Source organism: Acanthochromis polyacanthus, chromosome 3 (assembly GCF_021347895.1).
Source record: "Acanthochromis polyacanthus isolate Apoly-LR-REF ecotype Palm Island chromosome 3, KAUST_Apoly_ChrSc, whole genome shotgun sequence".
NCBI classification, from domain to species: Eukaryota; Metazoa; Chordata; class Actinopteri; family Pomacentridae; genus Acanthochromis; species Acanthochromis polyacanthus.
The window spans coordinates 12,266,364-12,290,198 of NC_067115.1; the positions used below are offsets into that span (position 1 = coordinate 12,266,364).

General features: G+C 40.9%; 2 protein-coding genes across 4 annotated transcripts in view; one reads left to right on the top strand and one right to left on the bottom strand.

Moving 5' to 3' along the window:
* Positions 1-298: 298 nt before the first annotated feature.
* On the bottom strand, positions 299-3,292 carry adra2c (adrenoceptor alpha 2C). The gene has a single exon (XM_022209288.2). It carries the CDS (start codon positions 3,175-3,177, stop codon positions 1,825-1,827), a length of 1,353 nt encoding a protein of 450 aa, XP_022064980.1. The 5' UTR covers positions 3,178-3,292; the 3' UTR covers positions 299-1,824.
* Positions 3,293-3,441: 149 nt separating this feature from the next.
* Positions 3,442-23,835, top strand: part of lrpap1 (low density lipoprotein receptor-related protein associated protein 1) — a 141,368-nt gene continuing 120,974 nt past the window's right edge. Inside the window, exons 1-3 of one of the 3 annotated variants that reach the window (XM_051946350.1) lie at positions 3,442-3,565; positions 3,925-4,045; positions 6,424-6,503. The gene's annotated coding sequence lies outside the window, so the exon portion shown is untranslated. The remainder of the gene's footprint in view (positions 3,566-3,924; positions 4,046-6,423; positions 6,504-23,835) is intronic. The other 2 variants (XM_051946351.1, XM_051946352.1) reach the window with 2 other exon arrangements.

The window sequence follows — 23,835 nt, forward strand, 5'->3', positions numbered from 1 at the left end:
TGCCTTGGAAAGCTTTGAATATAGATAACATTTCAGGCTATAACAAAATATAGGATTTTACTTTCCTGTGCTGATAATATTCCCTAATAGATTATTTTCACCTTGGCTCTGGAATCATGAAAAGCAACAGCCTCCCAATAAAGTTACCTTAAAATGGTCACAGATACAAAATATGTTAATCATATGTTCTCACAGTGAAAGTATAACTGTAATAAATACACAATAGTCACACACCAGTGAAAAAGGTATCCAAAGAGATTATTAGTTGTGAAGAATTCAATCCAACACACTGGCAGTCTTCAGAGAACAACTGAAGTGACGTCTTTATTTGATCTTTTTAAATGTGCTCAAAGCAGAGAAGTAAACACTTGTTCTTTTAGAAAAGGACAGAGGTCAGTGTAACATGGAAAATTATCCAGAGCATTGTTCATTATACAAACAAACATTTGTAGCATATTGATACATGTGTGATTATGGGGCACCACACAATAATACTGCACTGTCTTCAGTTATTTACACAAGGAAAAAAAAACAGCCCTTGTGGCTATAAATGCTTGAAATGTATAAATCATTTCTATATCTTTGTGTACATGGTAATAATGCAGATGTGTGTTCATTGTTTGTGTGGGAGCAGCAGACGTTACAAAAGAGCAATACAGTGTTTGGTTTTTTTTACTGTGGCTGTAAGGGAGAAAAGGGAAGTGGGACAAAACAAAATAAAAAAATAGGATAGACGGAATACACAGACACTGGACCAGAGAGAATCAGGCCATTTGAGAAAGCAGGCTTATACACACTCGCGCACACACAAACACAAACTGGAAGTTGGGTTAAGATGCAGTACACCCTCCAGCTTTGCTTTTTCACAACATTGATCCACATGTTGTCTCCCTCTTTCGTTCTCGCACACACATACATACATACATGAAAATGCACACACACTGTGAATGCCTTAGTAGGTGCTCATCTGCTCCAGCAGTACTTCTGTATTTCAGCTGTTTTCACACAGTGGAGAGGAAGGAGCAAACACATGCCTGGAGAAGAAAAATCGCCTGTGTTGCAACTTTACTGTACAAGCCGTTCACCATGAACTCAGGTCTTGATCAAAAGTTTTTGCTGCATCTTCCAGTTTAGACACTTTTAAACCTCACACAGAACACTGAAGCAGAAATATGATTGTTTCTTTAAGATAAGTCTTTTTTTAAACAGTTTTGCTACTTAAACAGTAAGCAAGAAGCCCCTTCGTCCCATTGGTCCTCGTGTTGAGAGTGTGACGCAATAGAAAGGTAAAGAAATATCGGAGTAAGAGACGGAGATAAGAGATAGATTGTACTATCCAACATCACAAACAGTGGTTGTGTGGAGATTGTCAAGGCCTTAAGCATTATACTCAGTGAATTGAGGTCACATTGTAAATCAAGTGTCTTCATAAATCATTCGCCTCCTGTGAATTTCATCCGAGTGCAGCCACTGTGTCAGGCAAGCGTCACAGCAACTGCGAGAAGTCCTTTAATTTTATTAAAAATGAGAAGTCATTGAGGTGCCCACGTCTGAGTCCCAAAGCAGCCTGACAGGCGCTGAATAGCAGCCTGCTCTGTAAAAAAACATCCGAGCTTATCTTTAAATTTAGATTCCTTTTTTCTCCCGTACTTAAATTCAATCCTTTCAACCGTAAAGCATGCCTTCGCTTCTAATGCACAGTCCCTGAAAGTAGAAGGTGTGAAAGCACCCTCAGGCCGGCACTGTATCAAACAGCTCAGAACAGTGTAATACTTTGTCCTCAGGGGTAAAATGTCTTTTACAAACCCAGCTATGCAGCACCCCTCAAAAGGAGCGTTTCCATGACTTACAGAGGATCTTCTGGAAGGCTCTGCGGAAGTCCTGGTTGAAGATGGTGTAGATGACCGGGTTCAGCGAGCTGTTGCAGTAGCCAATCCAGAAAAAGAACTTGAACAGCGTGTCTGGGATCTTGCACACTTCACGGCAGATTCCATACAGGCTATAGGAGAAGAAGAAGGGGAACCAGCACACCACAAATACGCCCATGACCACGGCGAGGACGAAGGTGAAGCGCTTCTCCCGAGCAGCGGAGACCTTCTTCCGGTTGACAGTGTTCTGGCGTTTTCGGCGGGAAGAAAACAGCTCCATGGATTTGGAACTGGCGCGCGATTTTCTGCTGGAGTATTTCGAGGCGGAGCTGCTCTTCCGGCTAGTCTTCCTGTCTTTCCTGGGTTCGTGGTGATGCCTCGAGGAGCTGGAACTTTTTTTAACTTTCTCATCCGATGAGCTGCTGTCGTCGAAGTCGTCGTCGTGATCGGTCAGCGGATGTTTTGGCTGGTTTGGGAGAGGGGATCGAACAGCCTGATCTTGGCAGTGCCCGTTCTCACGCTCCTGGTCTTTCATGCTCCCACCCCTGTTGGACTTTAAAGACCCACCTCTGCCAGGCTCAGCTTGGTCCATTCCATTCTCCATTGGCGAATCCACATCCCTCTTCTTCTCTGACATTGTTCTGGTCCTGGTTTTTGCCACCTGGTAGATCCGAATGTACACCAGGATCATGATAACACAAGGGGAAAAGAATGATCCAATGCTAGAGTAGAGGATGTACCAGGTTTCATCATTGAGGATACACTGGGGACTGGCCTCACTGCTGCTCCTGTCCATTGAAATCAGTGGAGGGAAGGAGATGACAGCTGAGATCAACCAGACCACTACAATCATGCCTTTGACTCGTTTAGGCGTTCTCTTTAAGTTATACTCTACTGCCTGTGTCACAGACCAGTACCTGTCCAAACTAATAGCACACAGGTGAACAATGGAAGAGGTGCAGAATAAAACATCCAGAGCCAGGTAGATGTCACACCAGATTTTGCCAAAAAACCAGTAGCCCATGAGTTCATTTGCCAGAGAAAAGGGCATGACCAGAGTGGCCACCAGTATGTCCGCACTGGCCAGAGAGACAAGGAAGAGGTTCTGGGGTGGTTTCAGAGCTCTGCTCGTTAAAACAGCGATGACCACCAAAACGTTCCCGACTATTGTAAACAAAATCAGAAAGCTGACAAGACCAGCGAGTCCCCAGATAGCGAGCTGGGTGTACTGGCTCCCAGAGGTGGAATTAGAGGAGTTATTCTCTGCCTCTATCCCGTCTTCCAGGCTGGAGATATTAAAGAAATCCATGTTTTTGTTTTTTTGTTTTTCTTTCTTTGCAGTCCAGGCGACTTTTAAAAGATTAAAACGTGCGTAAGTATCCAGTTAAGACTTGAGCGCATTTTTCACTACAAAAATCTACATCAAACTGCATTACTCCTCTCTCCCCACCTGCAATGTTCCACATTCTGCAAGCGCGTCTCTCTCCTTTGGAATTAAAAAGGGAGAGAGAGAAGGGGGGGAAGAGAAATATCTGGTAATAAGCAAGTCTTTTAAGTCCTTATTCCAAAAAATGTGCAGGCTTCTCAGCAGCAAAATGTCCATGGTGGAAAAGAGGCACTCTCCTCACCGCGTCCTCTCCCATCCCGACTGCGACCGCATCTCTCCACCTCCGCCTCCCCGCTGTGTCCTGAGAGAGGTTTGTAACAACCACGTGTCTTTTTTTTCCCCTTTTTTTCTTTTTTTAATTAGAAAGAACTGGCAGGGACCCGCTCCGCCCAGGAGGAGAGATGGGAGCGATTATTGGAGGAGTGAACAGAGCAAACACGCAATAAGCAAGAAATATATATGTATTATCATAACTGAAAATATATTTAGGAATAATCGATAAAATCAGTGTAGGCTGCCGCTGATGGTGATGATGTGGGAGCTCTGGTTTAATGTAATTACGATTTTTCTGCTAAAAATGCGTAAAGTGGCAGAGAGTCACAAATCTGACAACCGCTGAAAAAATCGCTCTTTTATAATTTCACTTTTGAAATTCTGTGTCGGTATTAGCAGACTGAGTGAGCAGGAGCTGCTGGTTGGAGGTGACATTGGTGTCCAAACGCAAACTGACAGCGGCTAAGTCCCTCACCACGGAGCGCACGGTCCGCTCCGTCCTGTGCACACACTGGAGGTCAGTATTGTAACAGTCAGCTCCGGAGGGAAAAGTAGGCGGACTTACACATCGTAAATGTGAACAGTGGTAATATTATACTGAACGAATCTTTTTGATAATTCACTGTGCAGCCTATTTATTAACATGCGCCAGTGGGATGGTGAGCGTGTGTGACCTTGCGGTAGAAACTTTATAATTTCTCTGCGCTCTCCTGACATTATATTTTGCGCGTTTGTGTGGTGGTAATTGTGTTGACACACAGATTAGAGGATTATACTGTGTGTTCAGATGGAAAGGAGAAGCAGGCTTTTGGGGGATACCAAAAATTATCTGCATGGATAGCAGTGCAATCAGAGAACAAACTAGGGCTTGCATGGTGTATGATTAGTGAGTATCCATCTTCCACTCATGAGTGCACCCCACCTCCGTTGGCTTTTTCACATGCGGTGATGGGCTGAATCTATCTTAATTTTGTTTTCAGTGTCTTAATTTATGTATTTCCTTTGAGGACACGCATGCATGCGCACTTTCCACAAACATCAGAGCATTGTCTGTCACTTTTGGTCTCTCTTTCAGTCTTCACTATCCACTCAGTGTCTGTCTTTCTTTATCTCTTTCTCCAACACACACATACACATTAAAGCTTTTCAAAAGAATGGTGCAGCAGCACTCTGCCAAAGTTGTTTAAATTAAATCCAATCCCACAACAGTAAGTCTATCCAAAAAAGCCTGGTTAAAAAGTTAATTTTTTTGGTCTGTCTACATGTCAACCCCATTTTCCCTGGGTGGTGCTGCCTCCTGGAGAAACCCACTCTCGCCTTTGGAGTACAGCCTGGTATTAAGTTCCTGGGCCAGTGCCTTTATTGACCGTGTCTCCCAGCTAAGTACCTGCCATTAATCACAGACTGCTCAGCCATATTGAATTAAAGAGCAACCGCAGCCGCAAGAAATGCTCAAGTCCAAACTGATCCGCATCAAGGCACGAGGTGGAACGAGGAGGGCTCGTGGTCTATCTGCGTGGGAAACACAGTCAGGGTGGCAGACAGTCCCTAATTTGTCCTCCAACGTACCCCAAAAGCAGTTTTTTCCTTCTTATGTTGCCATTTTAAATTTAACTAAGGCCAGAGTGATGCTGTAGGTCAATCTGGTTGCACTCTAAGGAGATAGATAAGCCTGAATATACCAAGCCCTTTCCTTATTTCCAATCTAGAGCTCTGAAGGAGAAAAAGCTCTTTCTGCAACAACCCAGGAGCCAGGTTTTGGGTGTCAAGGAAACTCTGTTAATACATTTTTTAATCTCCTCAAGTCAAGAGTTTGTGCTTATCTCACTCTCAATTATCATCCATTTTCTTCTCTTTGATGCTTTTTTCTTCTTTATTCTGGTCCAATCACAAAGTTTGCTCCGTGTAACAAAATGCTACTTGGTTTGCAGTCTTCTCTACATTTATTTAAGTGCTACAATGCAGCATTTGGGGAAATGAAAGGAAAGGAAGTGCCCAGAGCTTTCATTTAGCAAGAAGCACAAGTCTTGCAGAGCTCCAAATATGATACACCTGAGTTCTTCTAACAAGGTTACATGACCAGCCTTATGTGGCCCATTAAAGTCTAGCACAGTGAACACTCCGACCACACAATCAGTGGCTCAAAGAACTAGAAGACGTGCAGTGAAAGGCTTCCACCTCTTTCCTGTAAATGTTTATCATCCACGTGTGTGCATTAACAAAGGTATAGAACAGACCAGCATGCACGAACAAAAGCTAATTCTCCAAAGAAATCTAAGCTGTTACTAATCACAACAGCCACTTCTAATTTTCTCATCATCCCTAATGTGTTTCCACATGAGTTCCTTTTATAAGAGGTTTGCTACTAACTGATGACAGTGACAAATGGCAGTGTTACCTGGGCAGACAACGATAGAGCCGAGAACAAATAGTTCACCGAAGCAACATTCAGCCCTGGGGGAAGTTTCTTTCCTGCTAGCATCACCTCACAGAACAGGGCCTGCTTCTTATCTAGTGCCATGGCTTTATTTGACAAATTACCTGGTGGGGACAAAACAGTAAAATAACATCAGTTGCACGGTTGATTTGGATTTTTTTATTTGTAAATGAATGGATTTTTAAACCTAATTCTTATGAAATTTAAAGTAAAGTAGGTGGTATGGATATGTCTTAGCTCACTATATCTTCTTCTGAAATAATCTCATATCTCTGTAAGTGACGCTAACCATTCAATCATTCCCAGATGCTTTGCTATTTGTATTTGTTTATGTAGGATTGTCAGAACTACTAGAGGTCAGAAAGATTAAAGAAGCGAGACAAATATTTTTTTTCTTTAGGTCAGAGCTATATCTTACACTGTTGTCTTTCTCAACCTCGTGCTTCTTCCCACCACAGCATAGGATGTGACCTTGACCTTGGCATCGTTGCGATGGAAGTGACTGGGTGTCAAGCTGGATGCATTTTAAACATAAGAGGTAAGAGATTTCTTGGCTCTTTCTTTCAGCTTTGACTTCAGAAAAGGAGATTTGTAGGGTTGCATTCCAATAGTGCTATTGTCCTTCGCTGTGAACTTACAAATTATCCTTAATGGGTTTCCACAGTGATGTGCACAGAAAGGGTAACTGCTGAATTATTTAAGCACTGATCCTGAATTTGAAAAAATCTGGATGTTTTGTCGTCTTCCATTTCTGAAAAACTGCATTTTGAAAACTAATATTATAGTTTTTTTCTGTAGTTTCTTTAATGAAGTGCAATCTTTAGACCAAAGGTGTTTTGAATCTCATAATTAGGTTATTGCGTAATGCAGTCATTATTCAGTGAATGAATTTTTTTATTATTATTTTAAACCTCTCCCCCAAAAAAGCCATTTTCTCTTATAATCTACATTTTTCTTGTTGCTTGATCGGTAATGGTCAGTACAGACCTCTTTGCTCTGTTTAGTGGAAGTGGTGAGCCATTGTGCAAAATGTTCTTTGAGTCTCATGAGACAGTGAGGTTCTTTGAAAATGTGGTAGATTCTCAGTGCAAAAGTAATCATACAGTAAATGGAGAATAAAGGACAATCGGAACAGATGTAGGCTGAGGCTGTATAAAATATAAAGGCTTTATTCCTCTGAGTGCATTTTGGCATTTTAGAATTCATTTGAAGGAGATACAGGCATTTTATCTGCACATATCGGACATGAAAAGAGGGCAGATGTGTTCCACTTTTATTGATGGCATGAAAGCATTCTCTGGTGATCAAGGTTTTATGAAGTGTGCATTGCCTGAAGAGATGTAAAACACAGGCAGCAAGTACATTATGTGAAAATACTGTTGTAAGCTTCTTTGAGCTCTGCAAGTGATCAATCTTAGACGCTTGTTTAGAAAGTCTGTGTTTCAATTTGAAAAGGACACAATGTCAGTGGGGTTTACCTCCGTGTGTTCCTGTGGAGCAGCAAGCGCATGACTCTGTGACTGTCTCGTGAAAAGCGTGTGTGCTGTCACCAAGGCAAATGGTTTTTCTTCCCATGACACAATGCAATGTTACTCTGCTGCCTTAGTAGTAAAGATACTCAGTCAATACTATGCCTCAGTAATTGCATTGATTTCTTAGCGAGACATATTTTGATGACAATAAATCAGTTTACAGCTGTAAAAACAATGACTGTGTTTTGTAGATGTCGTCATATTCAGATGGATGGATCTGTGAAAGACCTCCCTCCAGCAGTAATAACTTTGGCGCTCTCCTGACCTTTCCTTTAGTGCCACCATCAGGTTGATGTTTATGGCTACAACTTTAGTATCTGCATTAGTTTGTTTAAAGACCCCTCTGGGGAAGTTTTTTTTATCTTGTCCATATGGTGTTTGTCTACGTGCTGGAAGGCATATCATGACCCAAATAAGCAGTCAACACCATGGCTGAGCATTTCGATGAGAAAACTCTTGCATCTCGCTGACAGTCTCAAAAACAAAGATTCGGACCTTTGGGACATATCCTGTAAATTTGTGGAGTGGGAATTTCTGTCTCATTATTCTTCTCCAGAATAGATTATCATATGGAGTTTGAACATGTATGACTTGACTCCAACTTGCCATAGTATAGAGCAGTTTTAAAGTGTTTGTGCAGAGGTGCAGGTGAGCTGGTATGCTCCAGCTGCAGTGAGTGGTGGTTGAAAAAAGAGGCAAGGAATTCATACACTACCAGTCAAACGTTTGGACACACCTTCACATTTAATGGTTTTTCTTTGTTTTCATGACCGTTTACATTGCAGATTCTCACTGAAGACATCAAAACTATGAATGAACACGTATGGAATTACGGAGGAAACAAAAAATGTGAAATAAGTCAAAACACGTTTTATATTTTAGATTCTTCAAAATAGTCACCCTTTGATTCCTGTGTTGCACACTCTTGGCCTTCTCTCCATGAGCTTCATGAGGTAGTCACATGAAATGGTTTTCCAGCTGTCCTGAAGGGGTTCCCAGAGATGCTGAGCACTTGTTGGCCCTTTTGCCTTCACTCTTGCCTTCATCCCAAACCATCTGGATTGGGTTTAAGTCAGGTGACTGCGGAAGCCATATCATCTGACACAGCACTCCATCACTCTCCTTCTTGGTCAAATAGCCCTTACACAGCCTGGAGATGTGTTTGGGGTCTTTGTCCTGTTGAAAAATAAATGATGGTCCAACTAAACGCACACCAGATGGAATGGCATGTCGCTGAAGGATGCTGTGCCAGTCATGCTGGTTCAATGTGCCTTCAATTTTGAATAAATCCCCAACAGTGTCACCAGCAAAGCACCCCCGCACCATCACACCACCTCATCCATGCATGTAGAGATCCTCCGTTCACTTTTTCTGTGTCGCATAAAGACACGACAAGTGGAACAAAAGTTCTCAAATTTGGACTCCTCAGACCAAAACACAGAGTTCCACTGGTCTAATGTCCATTCCTTGTGTTTCTTGGCCCAAACAAATCTCTTCTGCTCGTTGCTTTTCCTTAGTAGTGGTTTCTTAGCAGCTATTTGACCATAAAGGCCTGATTGGTCAGTCTCCTCTGAACACTTGATGTAGAGATGTGTCTGCTACTAGAACTCTGTGTGGCATTTTTTTCTAGGCTCTAATCTGAGGTGCTGTTAACTTGTCATTTCTGAGGCTAGTGACTCGGATAAACTTATCCGCAACAGCAGAATTGACTCTTGGTCTTCCTTTCCTGGGGCGGTCCTCATGTGAGCCAGTTCCATCGTAGTGCTTGATGGTTTTTGCAACTGCGCTTGGGGATACATTCAAAATATTTGCAATTTAAGAACTGACTGACCTTCAGTTCTTAAAGTGTTGATGGAATGTTGTTTCTTTTTACTTAGCCTATTGGTTCTTGCCATAATATGTATTCTAACAGTTGTCAAATAGGGCTGTCAACTATATATCAACCTGACTTCTGCACAACACAACTGATGTTCCTAACTCCATTAAGACGGTAAGAAATTCCACAAATGAACCTTGGCAAGGCAGACGTGTGATATCTTCAGTGAAATCTACAATGTAATAGTCATGAAAATAAAGAAAAAAAACATTAATTGAGAAGGTGTTTCCAAACTTTTGACTGGTAATGTATATCTACATAATCTAGAGGTATAGAGTTACATCTGGGCCATTTCTAGACAGAAATTAGGGGTTAAAAATTACAACCAGAGCGGGCATTTAATAGGATTCTATATTCAGCCTGAAAAACAACTACATTGCATAAAATGTAAATGGCTTGGTTGGTCAAACACACAATAAACCAAAATTGAGAAAAATTTTGACCCTGGTAACAATTAGTTAACTTGTCAGGCTGTGCACTGTATTATCAGCACGATAACTGTGTCTCACTTTGATGAAAACACCAAAATAAAAGCGATTAGATATGTCGTCCACGATTTCATAATCTGCAACCCAACTGAAATATGGAAGACGTTTCAAAATCAGGTCATACTGACGTTAAGGCTCATCTTCAGCTAGATCTTATGTAAGAGTTACTGAGCAGAAGATGAGGACTCCATCATTTTAATAACAACAGTCACAGTCAAGGTCTTTTCTAACACAATTCATGTCGTCTCTGCTAGTGGTCAATATCTTTTACAAAGAAGTGTCAGCAGCTGTCAGTCTTAATTAGCAAATATGACTGCAAACACAAATCAAACAGCTTTTCCAAAAACCCTGGTCCAGAATGGACACCATGAAGCCATTTCAACCTAATAAAACATTTGGATATCAACTGTAGCAGAACAGTTTCAGACTGTTCCAGAGCAGACTATATCACTCAACTGTCCCGAGAAAGGTTGACTGTCCAATTACAATCACTGCCTTATTTGAGATGAATGTTGCTGTGCAGTGTAAGGCCTGGCAAAGTCATTACTGTCCATCTGAGTGACAGTTGGACCAAAATGGCAGATCTGCAGGCTACTTGAAAATTAGGCGCAGCAGGAATGTGTTGAAAAAGTGACAGCCCCAGACAGAGACCAACACCAGTCGACTCGGTGTTGCATCATGATCTGCACACCAGATTGATATGCCGTTGGTGAAAAATGACCATCTGTGAAGTGTCACTCTCAGAGAGGTCACAGATTGGCCAAGGCAGAATGAAAGAATTGATGCAGAAATCAATCGTGAGGCCGGTGACAAGAGAGTGATAGATGATCGGTGGTCATCATTAGTTCTGGTTTGCCGATAATGTCAACACATGAGAGTTAAATGGTTCATTCATGTCTAATAACATACTGGAATATTTCTTGAGTTGATGGACCTACATTATTCTGGTGTCAGTGCTCCCCAGTGTCCAACAATCACTTTCAAGCAGCCTGGCAGTGCCAAACATGTCAGCTGGTAGAGTAAAACCCCTCAGTGGGACCGTTATTAGATCCAATCAAATATGAAATCACACTGCAAGGCATCGGCTGTAGATAAACCCACCTAAGCCTTTTGCATTACAGTGCCTTTTCCCCCTATACCCTGGTCGATAAATCATTTTACAACCCCGAGTAACCACAAAGTATTTTTGAAGTGCTCTCGGTTTCTGTGAGATACCGTGTCTCTCCAAACTGATCCCACTCCTGTGCTGCCTGAGAGCTCTCCCCGTAACGCTGAAATCAGTGTGGAAAGCACTAAACCTTGGAAACGTGCTGGGGGAGAGGGGGAAAACAAATAAGAGAGTGAGAGAATAATGGAGGAAGAATGAAGCGAGCTGCACAGGATGAAAGAAACCTTTCCTCATCACTTGATTAGCAGTGAGGTAGAAAGGTATTATTTGCACTTTGGGATTGTGTGATAAATTATATTCCACTTTTCATCTCATTTCACTGTTAGTTATATTTTCAAGTAGTGCAACTGTATCTAGAGGGTACAGTTTCACTATGTGAACTGTACCCATTGGTTAGGACATTTAATCTCTTTTTTTTCTCCTTCTTGGGATAAACATACGTCTGCATTAGCACATGCACAGCCCTTTAGCCTGTGCTGGTATTTCTCTGCATTAGAGAGAATTTTCATTTGTGATATGCTGAAGACAGAATGGTCAGGACTTACCCAATGGGTTGATCATGACCACGTTACATTAAAGCAACCTAGTATTGTGGGTGATTCAGTTGGGCAGCCACAAGGACATTCATGACAATAATCAGTGATTTAATTAAAGTTTAGTCCAGAGTACACACAAGATCTGTCAGTGTTACAGCAATGCAACATTTGTGGTAGTTTGGTAGAGATAATAGTGGTTTTGTTAGTGGTGTGACTGTAGGAATGGCAGTGTCAACCGCAACTACTAGATGGATTGTTATGACATACAGTACAGACGTTCATGGTTGCTGGAGGAAAAATACTGTGGTTCTCTTCTGACTTTTCCTTTTGATGAATCATGACATTTGTAGTACCAGTTTGATGAAGACCCCTCTGTGTAAAATCAAGTCTTTCATCTTGTAGACATGTCTATATGATTTTTATATGCTGGGAGACGCATCATGAGCAAAATAAGCAGTCAGCACCACGGCTGAGCATTTCCACCTTGAAACTGCAGGACACCAATGACAGTTTGAATTCTGAGGTTTCATATGTAACAACCTTAAGGAACCAATCACACCATCTTGCAAGGGCTGGGACTTTCAGTGTTATTTTTCTTCTCCAGAATCATGTGTGAATGTGCTGAATTTCTCAAAAAGTGCAACTTTTCATTGGACACTGTACAGTAGTCTTTTTGCGTATGAGCAGGTGACGTGAGCTGCATAGAGATGAGTTTCTAATATGGAATAAGATTACTGTCAAAAGTATTCATCCACGATTCTAACCATTCGTATTCGTAATGTTAAACATTTGTATGTTAATAAAAAATGTGTACACAAAATTCTGCTGTCATATGCATGAGTTTGATAAATTAAGGGTTAGGATTGTTTTTACGAGTATGAACCTAAAAGTTGTGAGTGCAACTCTAATTTCTACGACTACGAAGTCTTCCCTGTGAGGACGAATTCAAGTTTATGGGTACGAGTAGAAAAATACTGGAATGACGTCACATAGGTCACAGGGGAAGGTAATCGAACACAGATTGCTCCAAACGCGCATGCGCCATTTATAAAGAGTAGACGCCGGGTGGACCCGGTGGACCTACCGGGGCAGGTGACGCCTCACAGGTCAAGTAAATAACACATCCAACTTCTTGTAATTTATTTATTTCATGAAACTGTACTGTTTTAATTGATATACAGTTTATGGACGAAAGACGGTACTGCTTAGCTTGCACGCTAACGAGCCGGGCCGGTGACACATTAGCCTTCTAATGCAAGGAGGCTAATGAGGAGGCTAAGGAGGCTTAATAACAAAACAAACATAATTTGAGATTATGAATCGTGGCAATTGGCGTATGAATCAGCCCATTGTACAGCCTAAATTGCTGTAAATTAAGTCCAGTTTTAGTTCTTTGCAAACTCAGACACGTGCATTAGTTTAGTTTACAATGAATCTGGCGGAGTTCGGTAAAGTTGGAAAGATATTCACAGATTCGGACTTCCGGCATCAATAACTCATGAGATATATGTTGTCAAAACATGAACGATGCCTCTTTCAAATCGTTGTAAGGTAGACAATGTGCTACAAGGCCAATTTTATCAAAAGTCGCTGTATTTCAAGCTACAGAAATAACATTGGCGTCTATGAGCAGCCGGCGGTGCAACGAGTTAACAGGGACCGTCTGCAAATAGCAAAACCGCTGCAACAGCGAAAAGAGACACTGCACATTTATTCAATAACTTTACTCTTGTACCCTGTAGAGCCACTAAAATCACTGGAGCCATGAATCGGCTGCGGCTGGTCAAACTACAACTCTTTGTTTGGTGCTAAATGAAAAATTGAATTTTAAGGATTTTGCTATTTGCAGACGGTCCCTGTTAACTCGTTGCACCGCCGGCTGCTCATAGACGCCAATGTTATTTCTGTAGCTTGAAATACAGCGACTTTTGATAAAATTGGCCTTGTAGCACATTGTCTACCTTACAACGATTTGAAAGAGGCATCGTTCATGTTTTGACAACATATATCTCATGAGTTATTGATGCCGGAAGTCCGAATCTGTGAATATCTTTCCAACTTTACCGAACTCCGCCAGATTCATTGTAAACTAAACTAATGCACGTGTCTGAGTTTGCAAAGAACTAAAACTGGACTTAATTTACAGCAATTTAGGCTGTACAATGGGCTGATTCATACGCCAATTGCCACGATTCATAATCTCAAATTATGTTTGTTTTGTTATTAAGCCTCCTTAGCCTCCTCATTAGCCTCCTTGCATTAGAAGGCTAATGTGTCACCGGCCCGGCTCGTTAGCGTGCAAGCTAAGCAGTACCGTCTTTCGTCCATAAACTGTATATCAATTAAAACAGTACAGTTTCATGAAATAAATAAATTACAAGAAGTTGGATGTGTTATTTACTTGACCTGTGAGGCGTCACCTGCCCCGGTAGGTCCACCGGGTCCACCCGGCGTCTACTCTTTATAAATGGCGCATGCGCGTTTGGAGCAATCTGTGTTCGATTACCTTCCCCTGTGACCTATGTGACGTCATTCCAGTATTTTTCTACTCGTACCCATAAACTTGAATTCGTCCTCACAGGGAAGACTTCGTAGTCGTAGAAATTAGAGTTGCACTCACAACTTTTAGGTTCATACTCGTAAAAACAATCCTAACCCTTAATTTATCAAACTCATGCATATGACAGCAGAATTTTGTGTACACATTTTTTATTAACATACAAACGTTTAACATTACGAATACGAATGGTTAGAATTGTGGATGAATACTTTTGACAGTAATCTTACTCCATATTCTAAGACTTAAATCCAAGGGCGTCAGTTTGTTTTTAAAAGTGGGGGGGATGGAGACCACAGCACTTGGAGAAAATGTCGAAGAACGGCGGCAAATTGCCACAAGCTGGGCTCGAACTCACAACCACCACACCAAAGGAGGAGGCTCAACCTGTTGAGCTATCGGTACATGTGGATAGAGGGGTCTGTGGGCCGCTATAGTACTAATTCTCCCGGGCCGAAATTTTGCCCCTGCACGCCCCTGGTCAGAGCTTCCACTTGGCACGGGCGCAAATTTAGCATCTGCACGGGTTTTTTTAACCTCACGAAGGTGTGCTGCATGTCTGTGCAACTCTCGGCCGAGTGCGGATGGTGCGTTCAGGAGCGTCGGAATTTTCTATACTGCTGAAAATAACTGGGTTTACAACGGCTTACATGTGAAGAATTTGAACGTGTTGGAGACAAAATGACCCCTGACAAAAAGTGGGGGGGACACATCCCCACCGTCCCCCCTAAACTGACGCCTATGCTTAAATCAATGATTGGAGAGAGACTTGAAATCTTTGTTTCTTTTAAAATATCTGCTTTTCTCACTTCCCTGAGTCTAGGTGCAGTTTCTTTGATCTGTTGACAACTGTGACCTTACCTTAGATACGGTTTGTTGATCAGATGTAGTAAACCAGACGAGAGGTTTGTCCTGCAGCTCTTTCCTCTCTTTCCCTAAGCTCCATTCCTATCAGTACCTCCAGCAGTCCATGTCTGGCACTGTGATACTGCAAACATTTTTACATTTGATGAGGTCTGGGAAAATGATTCCGACACACTGGTACACTGTTTGATGCCACTTCTCTCATATCTTCTAGCCCTGACAGCGCATGATGAAACCATTTAGTCTTGCACTGCCTGTGTCGTTGCTGGCCTGGCATCTGTATCATTTCTCTTTCCCCTTCTCTTTTCTCCGATTGCAGCTTAAACTGTACCATCTTTCACACTGTGAAAGTTGGGGATCAACGATGTTTGCTGAGTGTGTATGTGTGTGTTTGTGTTTTGCTGGGTGTGCATGTTTGTGTGCTATTCTCCTCTAACCAAGCTTTTATCCCAGTCTCACAGGAAACATGCTTTATTCAATAGAGGAATCAAAGCAGCTGAACCTTCTTTAAGTTTGAAAAATACTCCCTATATGCAGACTGTCTGCTTCTAAGCCCTTTTAATTCTGCCACTGTGGACAGGCGCTGACAGTGTCAGCTGATTTGAATGCAGACTTTGCTTTTGTGGTGTCAGTGTGGTTTATCAGCTGGAGCGGTGACATCTCAGCTTCTCTGCCTGATTATGAATACTGCCCTCCATTCAGAATAATGGCACCACAGAGCTTGTGCCAAAGCAAATTTCTGCTGATTTCGTCCTCTGTCACTCTGAAATAGTATGTCTTTGTGTGTTTAGTTTTTGTATGAGTGTGTGAAAATGTGCGTCCATGTTTACTTTGGCCTGACTAGATTCCATTATGTTGATTTTGGTGGGATTGGAGGAGAATTGGGAGGTTTAGACAAGCTAGATTGTACTGATTGGACTCAACTAGACTGATTTTAATAAGATGAGACTGCATTAGAATTGAATGAACTTCAAGGTAATTGAGTTTTTACCAACCTCAAATTTATATTCCTGTGGCTATGCTCATCCAGCTACACTTTCATACTATAAATAAATGTGTTACTGTTTGCAAGTTGGGACCATATCAAGCCCCCCACCATACATCCTAATCCTCTTACTATTATTTTCTTTCTTTATCTCTCCACTGTATTTATCATTCATGAATGTCCTAAACAGAGGATCAAACTATTTTTTTTTCTGTTCTAAACTATGATGCCAATGCCTTTTTGACAGTGTACCAGCTAATGTTTGGACCTATGAGCACTGAGTCACGAAGGTTTCATTTGATCATTTTTGACGTTACCACAAGGGCAAAATGTGTGACTTACAATTAGAAACTGTTCTTGAATTTTGGTTGTTGATTGCTGAATTTTATTTCATAATCCATGCCTGCTCAATCTTTATGGATCACAAAGTTCACAATATTTTAAAGAAAAATGCAGTATAACATTATAAAGAGGGTTCTACAGTCTGTCAGAAGTAATATCCTCTGTCTTCCTCTTGAAGTTATGGGTTGTGATATATTGATATTGCAAATACTGTATTTTTGTAACTTAATTAAAGTATAACTTTTGTTTAAGCTCTGCAGCTCTACTCTTAGCTCTGCTGGACATATTGTTCCTCTTCTTTAACCTTTTCAATGCCCGTTTTTGTCAAAGAAACACTGATAAAAACAACTGTCTACGTCCTGCCACAAATAACTAAACAGCAGATACACAAAGTTACCAAATGACTGATGATGAAAGGCTAATATCTGCCAACTGAATAACTACATATTTCCATCTGGAGAACCCATACTAGAGCCCAACTACATGCAGAGTGACTGCTGGACTTTTGTCAGGTGGCAGCTTGTACTAAATGCTAACTTTGCTCTGCATATTTGCTATGTTAGCCATAACAATCTAATAAGTTAGTAATAGATCTGGCTTGTGCGTTTGACAGTTTGCTTTAATATTTTATAAATAACAAGATGCATACTGATTCAGCTGATAAATAGTTTAGTGCAATGGCCAAATTATGCCACTGGCTTCCTGAGGAGAAAATCTAGAATACACAATTTGTTGTTAATGAATTCTCAATCAAAACTGCCAGAGTGGGCCATTGAACAACAGCTATGAATGATTCATCTTCCATTCCATTCTTGCTTTGTGGGCTTGTGTCGCCTTTTCCCCCCTGCTTTTTTATGGATGTGGCAGCTTAGTAAGCTCTGATTTTGCTTACTCTTGGCCAGCGTCACATCTTTGATCCCTGTTTCCAAGCACGGAAAAGGGGGTTATGCCAAAGCACTGGCCAAGTTTCAGAGGCTGCACATTTAACCACAGTCTGCTGTGTCACATTGCTTTGTCTTAAGAAATGATTCAGATATTTTGAATCATTTCTTAAGACAATACTGCTGGATAGAGAAAGGTAGATTTTATTTTGCTCGCAAGTAAATATGACCGCTAAATTGTAGCACTTCTTTAGCACAACATCATTTATTAACAAACCAAGAATTGTTATGTTTCAACTACTGGTTGAGTTGTACTACAGTGCTGTCCTCTGCACCATCAACACACAATCACTTATAAGTATTCTTGAAGCTGATACTCTGAGTCTATTTTCATTATATGTAAATCGATCTGTGGGAGGACCGAGTCAGTTGAAAGTCAAGGTCTTGAGACCAAATGTACAAGATCAGTTTCGTTTAGCTTTTCGTAGCCAACAGCCATGCAAATACACAGACACTTTGTTAAACTCTCCTCCTGAATTGTAGCAGTCTATGTATTCGCGAGGGGTTTCCTGCACACACACACATACACGCACACACACACACACACACACACACACACACAAAATGAAAACTGGACTCACACTCACACTTCAACACCAACTTCCTCACAGAGTTGAACTGCTGCTGCCGATGCTGGAGATGAGCGTGGCATGACTGATTCAATTAGAGTTGCACATAATGAAATGAAGATTACACAAAACATGCACACACGCACACACACACACACACACACACACACACACACACACACACACACACACACACACACAGAGCCACAATCAGTCCATGTACCCACCACAGCCACTCAAATGCAGAGCGTGCATTCATTTCTATTCCTTATGCATTTATCTTGAAGCCAGAAGCAACACAGACCTCACACACACAGTCTCCTGGCGGTTCTTTGATGCAAACAGTTGCATACACAGACACTTACCTGCAGCTTAGGAAAACAAGCAGACATTTATGGTCTATATTGGCCATTATAAATCAGAAAATCGACCAGTTATATTAAAATAAATAAATAACTAAAATTTAATAAGAGCCGCAGACTCCGTCTTCGTGCTATATTTTTATGCCTCTAATCATACATATTATACATCCCATATAGTCTAGCTGCCAATTAACAAGATGTAAAGCCACACTAAGAAGGTTATTTGCCTGATGCACGATGCTGTTTATCTTCCTGTGATTTTCTAAATTTTGTGGGCTTACTTACAATTACAGGGTTTCCTGTGTACATGTGTGTGACAGTTGAAGAAGTGTAGCATTTTAATGAGCCTTGCGAACAAACCAGATGCGACTCCTCGTTAAACGAAATGCAACACAAGACATGAATCGGCCAAATGCATAAAAACCAAGTTACAACATGGCCTAAATTCAATTAGCTGACAGGTTTGTGTGTCTCTCTGTGCAGAGTCTTTGCGTTTCATTATTTCCAGCAACAGCTGCCTGTCTTATGGTTGCTGCAAGTCATTGACAGCTACCCTCTTTATGTCAGCAACCACCCAGACTGATTTGTTTGTCTTATTAGCAAAGTTTCTAGCTCTGGGGGAAAAAAAGAAAAGCTATGTGTTTTTTTGCTAATTTTGTTGTGTTCAATCCAAATAATAAGCAACAAATCCTAAAAAGCTCTCATCACTAATGTCCAAGTTTGAATTCCAAGTTACATGCCTTTCTTGACAAAAAGAGCTAAACTGCAAGTATCTTTTAAAACAAAATGTAATGTGAAGCTTTGAAAGGACTTGTATGGCATCTAGCAGTGAGGTTACAGATTGCAACCAATTGAATACCTCTTAGTTAAAGCATGTAGAAAAACTTACAGCGAGTGTGACGTCTCTCTAAATATGCAAAAAGCCCTTCTTTCAGCCAGTGTTTGGTTTGTTCATTCTGTGCGGTTGTAGAAATATGGCAACACAACATGGCTGGTTCTGTAGACAAAGACCCACTTTTTATGTCGATAGGAAAAATTCATGGTAAGCTAACGAAAACACTGTTATTCATTGTTACAGGTGATTACATGTGAATAGAAGCATAATTACAAATACTTTGTTCCATTTCCATCGTGCAAACTGCCCCTTTCAAACCTCTCTTGAAGATGAAGGAAATGGGAAAAAAAGGTAAGTAACCCTTTTACACCGCACACACGCACAGGCACACACACACCTACCCACACACACTCTTACACATGGATGTAATAGCACAAACATACACGTACGCCAATGTCTATATGTGGTGCTTGCTCTGTTATTGCATCTTTGATCCTTAATGGCGCAGAAATGGTCCATCTGCTGCCTGATAAACACTGTGTTCTCTGAACTCCTTCCACTGTGGATGTCTGTGTGCTGATTGTTCTCTCTATCACTCTGTCTTGTTTCATTTTTGCTTTCAGTTTCATTCCAACCTGCTCCCCTTTTTTGTTTCTCTCATTCCTTCCCAGTCACACACTGATGCCCACCCTCACAACCTCTCACACACACACCGGGCTGCATGTGGAGAGGTTATTGTCATGCTGCTCATGAGAGACTGCATTTGTGTCTTTGGTCAGTTCATCCCCAGGAAATCGAAATCTAAAATCCCAGCCTAATGATTCTGTGTTCACTTTGACCTCAGACAATGAACACAGCTGTTAAGCCTTCTTTGTCTGCAAATACTTGCTTGCATTAGAAAATTTATATCCTCATGCAAGTGTGTCTACACTGAGCTGTTTTTCCTGCAGACGGATATAAAACAGTTCAATTTTATACTCTTGTCATATAAATATTGCTGTGTTGTCTGCAGGTCTCTGGAGAGTCTGTAGCTCACAAAGAAGCAGACTTCAGTTTTTGACACATCTCAAGAATACTTAATATCAGAATATTACAATGTAGGAACACAAATACAACAAGTCTGCACAGGGCGATAGCAGAAGATCTGAATATTTTAGTAAATGAGAGACTACAGATTTACATTGCCAATAAATTTGTAAAACAGCTTGTTTTCATTTTGTTATTGTGGGTTACTGAATATTAATTGATTGGGAAATACCAATTTTATGTTGTTTTTATTTACTATTATTCATTTTTGTCTTTTTCAACATTTTAACATTAATACATCTGAAACATTCTGAATAACTGCCCATGTGAATAGGTAAACAAGTATTACACCAACAACCAAATCAGCAACCATCTGGACAATATCACAGCTTATAGTTGATTATTATTATTTTTATCATTTCATAATTGCCAGTTAAAAAAAGAAAATTTCAAACAGCCGAACAATGTTGAAAATAAAGAGACAGTACATGACCACAGTAAGGTAAAAATTCAAACATAAAACAATTTTTAGTGTTCATATTTGATCATGATCACAAATTTTCGTTGATTTACACAAATAAAAGCCTCCATCTACGATCCAAACACTTCACTGTAACCTTCAGGCTGCTCTTTGTATTGATGTTTGCACGTGAGCAATGTGTTTGTGTATTAGTGTGTCCTCTGACATTGCTGTCCTGTCTGACCACGTGTGTGTGATTTTGCATCTAACTAGTCATTTAGCAGTGGCCTTTGGCTTTTACTCATTCGCTGAGGTGGCATTGCAAGTGATGACTTCGTCTGTTTGCCTTTATGTGTGAATGTGTGTATTTTGTTGTTAATCCTCTCTGTGAGGATAATGGCCATGGCAGAATTGTTTCCACAGGAGGTAGGTTGGAAAATCATAGTTTGTTTGCAATTCTAAATGCGTGATAGCCTTTTCTATGGGTTTTTAGCTCGGGGCCAAACAAGCTGCTTATAGAAACAGACACAATCAGTACCCGTTATGTGCTTTAATCCATCTGTACATCTGCAATCTACAAGTTCTTATATACAAGAATAATGGGCAACCACAGTGTTTGCATGTATGTGTATGCCTTTGTATTTACAATAATTCCATATAAAGATAATCCACTGATAACATCAGTATCTACATGAATATGGATGTTCAGGTGATGGTGGTGCTAACACCAGATATTGTGAACAGACAATGAGAACAGACTATTTTCCTCACACACGCCAACCCTCTCATCCACCCACAGAGGCCTAATTCCACACAAACACATACATACAGTGTGCCACCATGCAAGGTCTGTTGGTTGGTGACAATTTGCAAAAGCAATTGAAGTCTCACACTGTTCCTTAACATCTAACAGTATTCTTTAGAAATTAAAATTTGTAATTGAGGTAACAAATTTAGGTTTTATCCTCTTAGTTTTTACATAGGAGCAGAGTGGCATGCTGTATATGTGTCCTGCTCTAACAAACAGATTCCTTCACTTTAATGAGATTCATCATTATTTGTCCTTTACATTTTCTTTCTTATCCTTCTAGTGTCTACTTTCCTTTATTAAAAACTCATTTTATTCTCTCCTACATTAGTATGGATGTAGATTTGGCAGTTTGGTCTCCACTTATTTGGAGTAAACATATGAGTATCTTGAACTGACTAAATCTTTGCACTGTATTGATCAAGTGCAAAACTGTGAGCTGCTGACAGCCACACTAGCAGCTGTGTCAAGATGTATTTGCTTCATGCTAACATGACATTACTCTGCTGGTTTAATATTTCCAGTAGTTTCCATCTCAGTTGACTTGTTAACATTTTCTGATTAGCACTAAGTGCAGTCAGTATAATGGGAATGTCATTCATTTGTAGGTATTTGGTCAATAATTGAATACTGAACATGTAAAAGTTGGCCCTAATGGGATTGCACTTGAGGAACTATAATGCATCACCTAATGAGACATTACAGATTGAATGTGTTCCAGACTGAATGGCATTTCATTAAATATTTCAGAAAAATGTTTCTCACATCGTCAAAGTCTGAAAAGTAATCCTCATGGTTTGCATGGCAGAAAAACTCAAAGGATCGACAAAGTCGGTAGGTTGCATCCATCAAGGAACAAAATTCACACACCGACATTACATCACTTGTACCAGACTTAAAAACATAACTCCACAAACAGTGCTGGATAGCTCTACATAGATATCCTGAGATATGACCTTATTTCAGGGGCTCGTGGATGTATCTCTTTTGTTTACACAAACCTTTAGGATGCCTTGTTTATTTCAACTTCAGTTAGATCTCCTCTGACTTTCAGCAAACCCTGGGGCGCATGTCTGGACTGGTATCCAGCTGCGTTTTCACATGCAGGTTCACAGAGCAACAGTAACAGCCACAGAAAGAGCAAGCAAGAGAGGGCAGGATTCAACTGAGAGAGAGTGTTGTTGTTCGTCCTCAGAACACAACATGTCCTGTCAAGCATGGGCTGGGAAGTGATTTGTTGTAGTCATCGAAGTCTTGTGTCACTAAGGGAAATTGAATATCTGCTGATACCAGTGCAAAATGTTGCAGCAAGCAAGACACGTTTTATCTTTAGACCCCGAGACTAATCTTGCATTTCAACTTCTTTAACAGCGAACTCTCTTCCTCCATTTCCAATGTATGACCTGTTTTTTCTGGTAACATTTTGAAATTGTTGTTTTAGTCTTAACACTGACGGTTACAATGGCTTTCTGCAATATTTACATGATACTACATGTTGACATCGTGCATTTTGGCCACAAAGATGCACTGCGTGGGTTAGTTATGTTACTAAATGCAGTATTTATTGAGAACTTTCCCCTTAACCGTTATAAGGACTCCCACAGACTACTCAGGTGTATTCCTCTGAGACTCCATCTAGATTGAATCTGTTTCAGCTGGCCACACTGACGACTCTGTTTGTTTGTACAAAAAGTACTGTCAGTCTGTGCTCTCATTGCCAGCTCCCATGGAAAGCTCTGAGAGTGACATGGAACATAACACTCCATTGCAGTGTTGGTTCCCACACATCACTCAGCAGTGTGAAACCAGATGGATAGCCTCTCATTGGGAGAGTAATGCATCATTGCTGTTTTATTTGCTTCTGCATCCTTGAACAGTAGTTATTCAAATCCTCGCCAGGTGAGAAGCACCTGAGTAAAATAACAATAAATGTGCTTCCCTGAATCATTGCATATGAAAAAAAGTCTTGCTAGTATTTTGCCAGACAATCACAGGTGTATTACACTTTGATGTTTGTGAGGGAATCTGTGTAAATCATCATTAAGTGTGGAGAAGATCAGGAAGTGACACGGAGAGGTATTGATAGCTGAATAGGCCTTATCTCTTCTCTTTTATCTTGGTTCGCTCCTCCCTCCAACACTTCTTTTTTCATCAGCTCCTCTGGCACAGGAATGAACTGGAGGTCCCTTTGCAATACTCTTCTGAGAACTTGTCCAATAAACCTCCTTCCGCTGGAATATGTTTTAAAGCGGTGCTGGGGAACGCGGGCATTTATTGAACCGCCTTGAAAACCACAGAATTGGGAACCCTTGCAAATTTCTGGCACGCTCACATAGCACTATGTAGCTGACACAATCAATTAAAAGCACCTTTTCACAATTCGGATGGCTAAATCTGAATAACTGAAAAGATCCAACTCCCTCATGCATCTATCGGTCCAGCCATTCTTGACTCGGAGACATCTCGTAGGATTTCTCTGGTTGCAGCAGGATTCTCCTCATGTTGGAACGTGCAAGCAAGC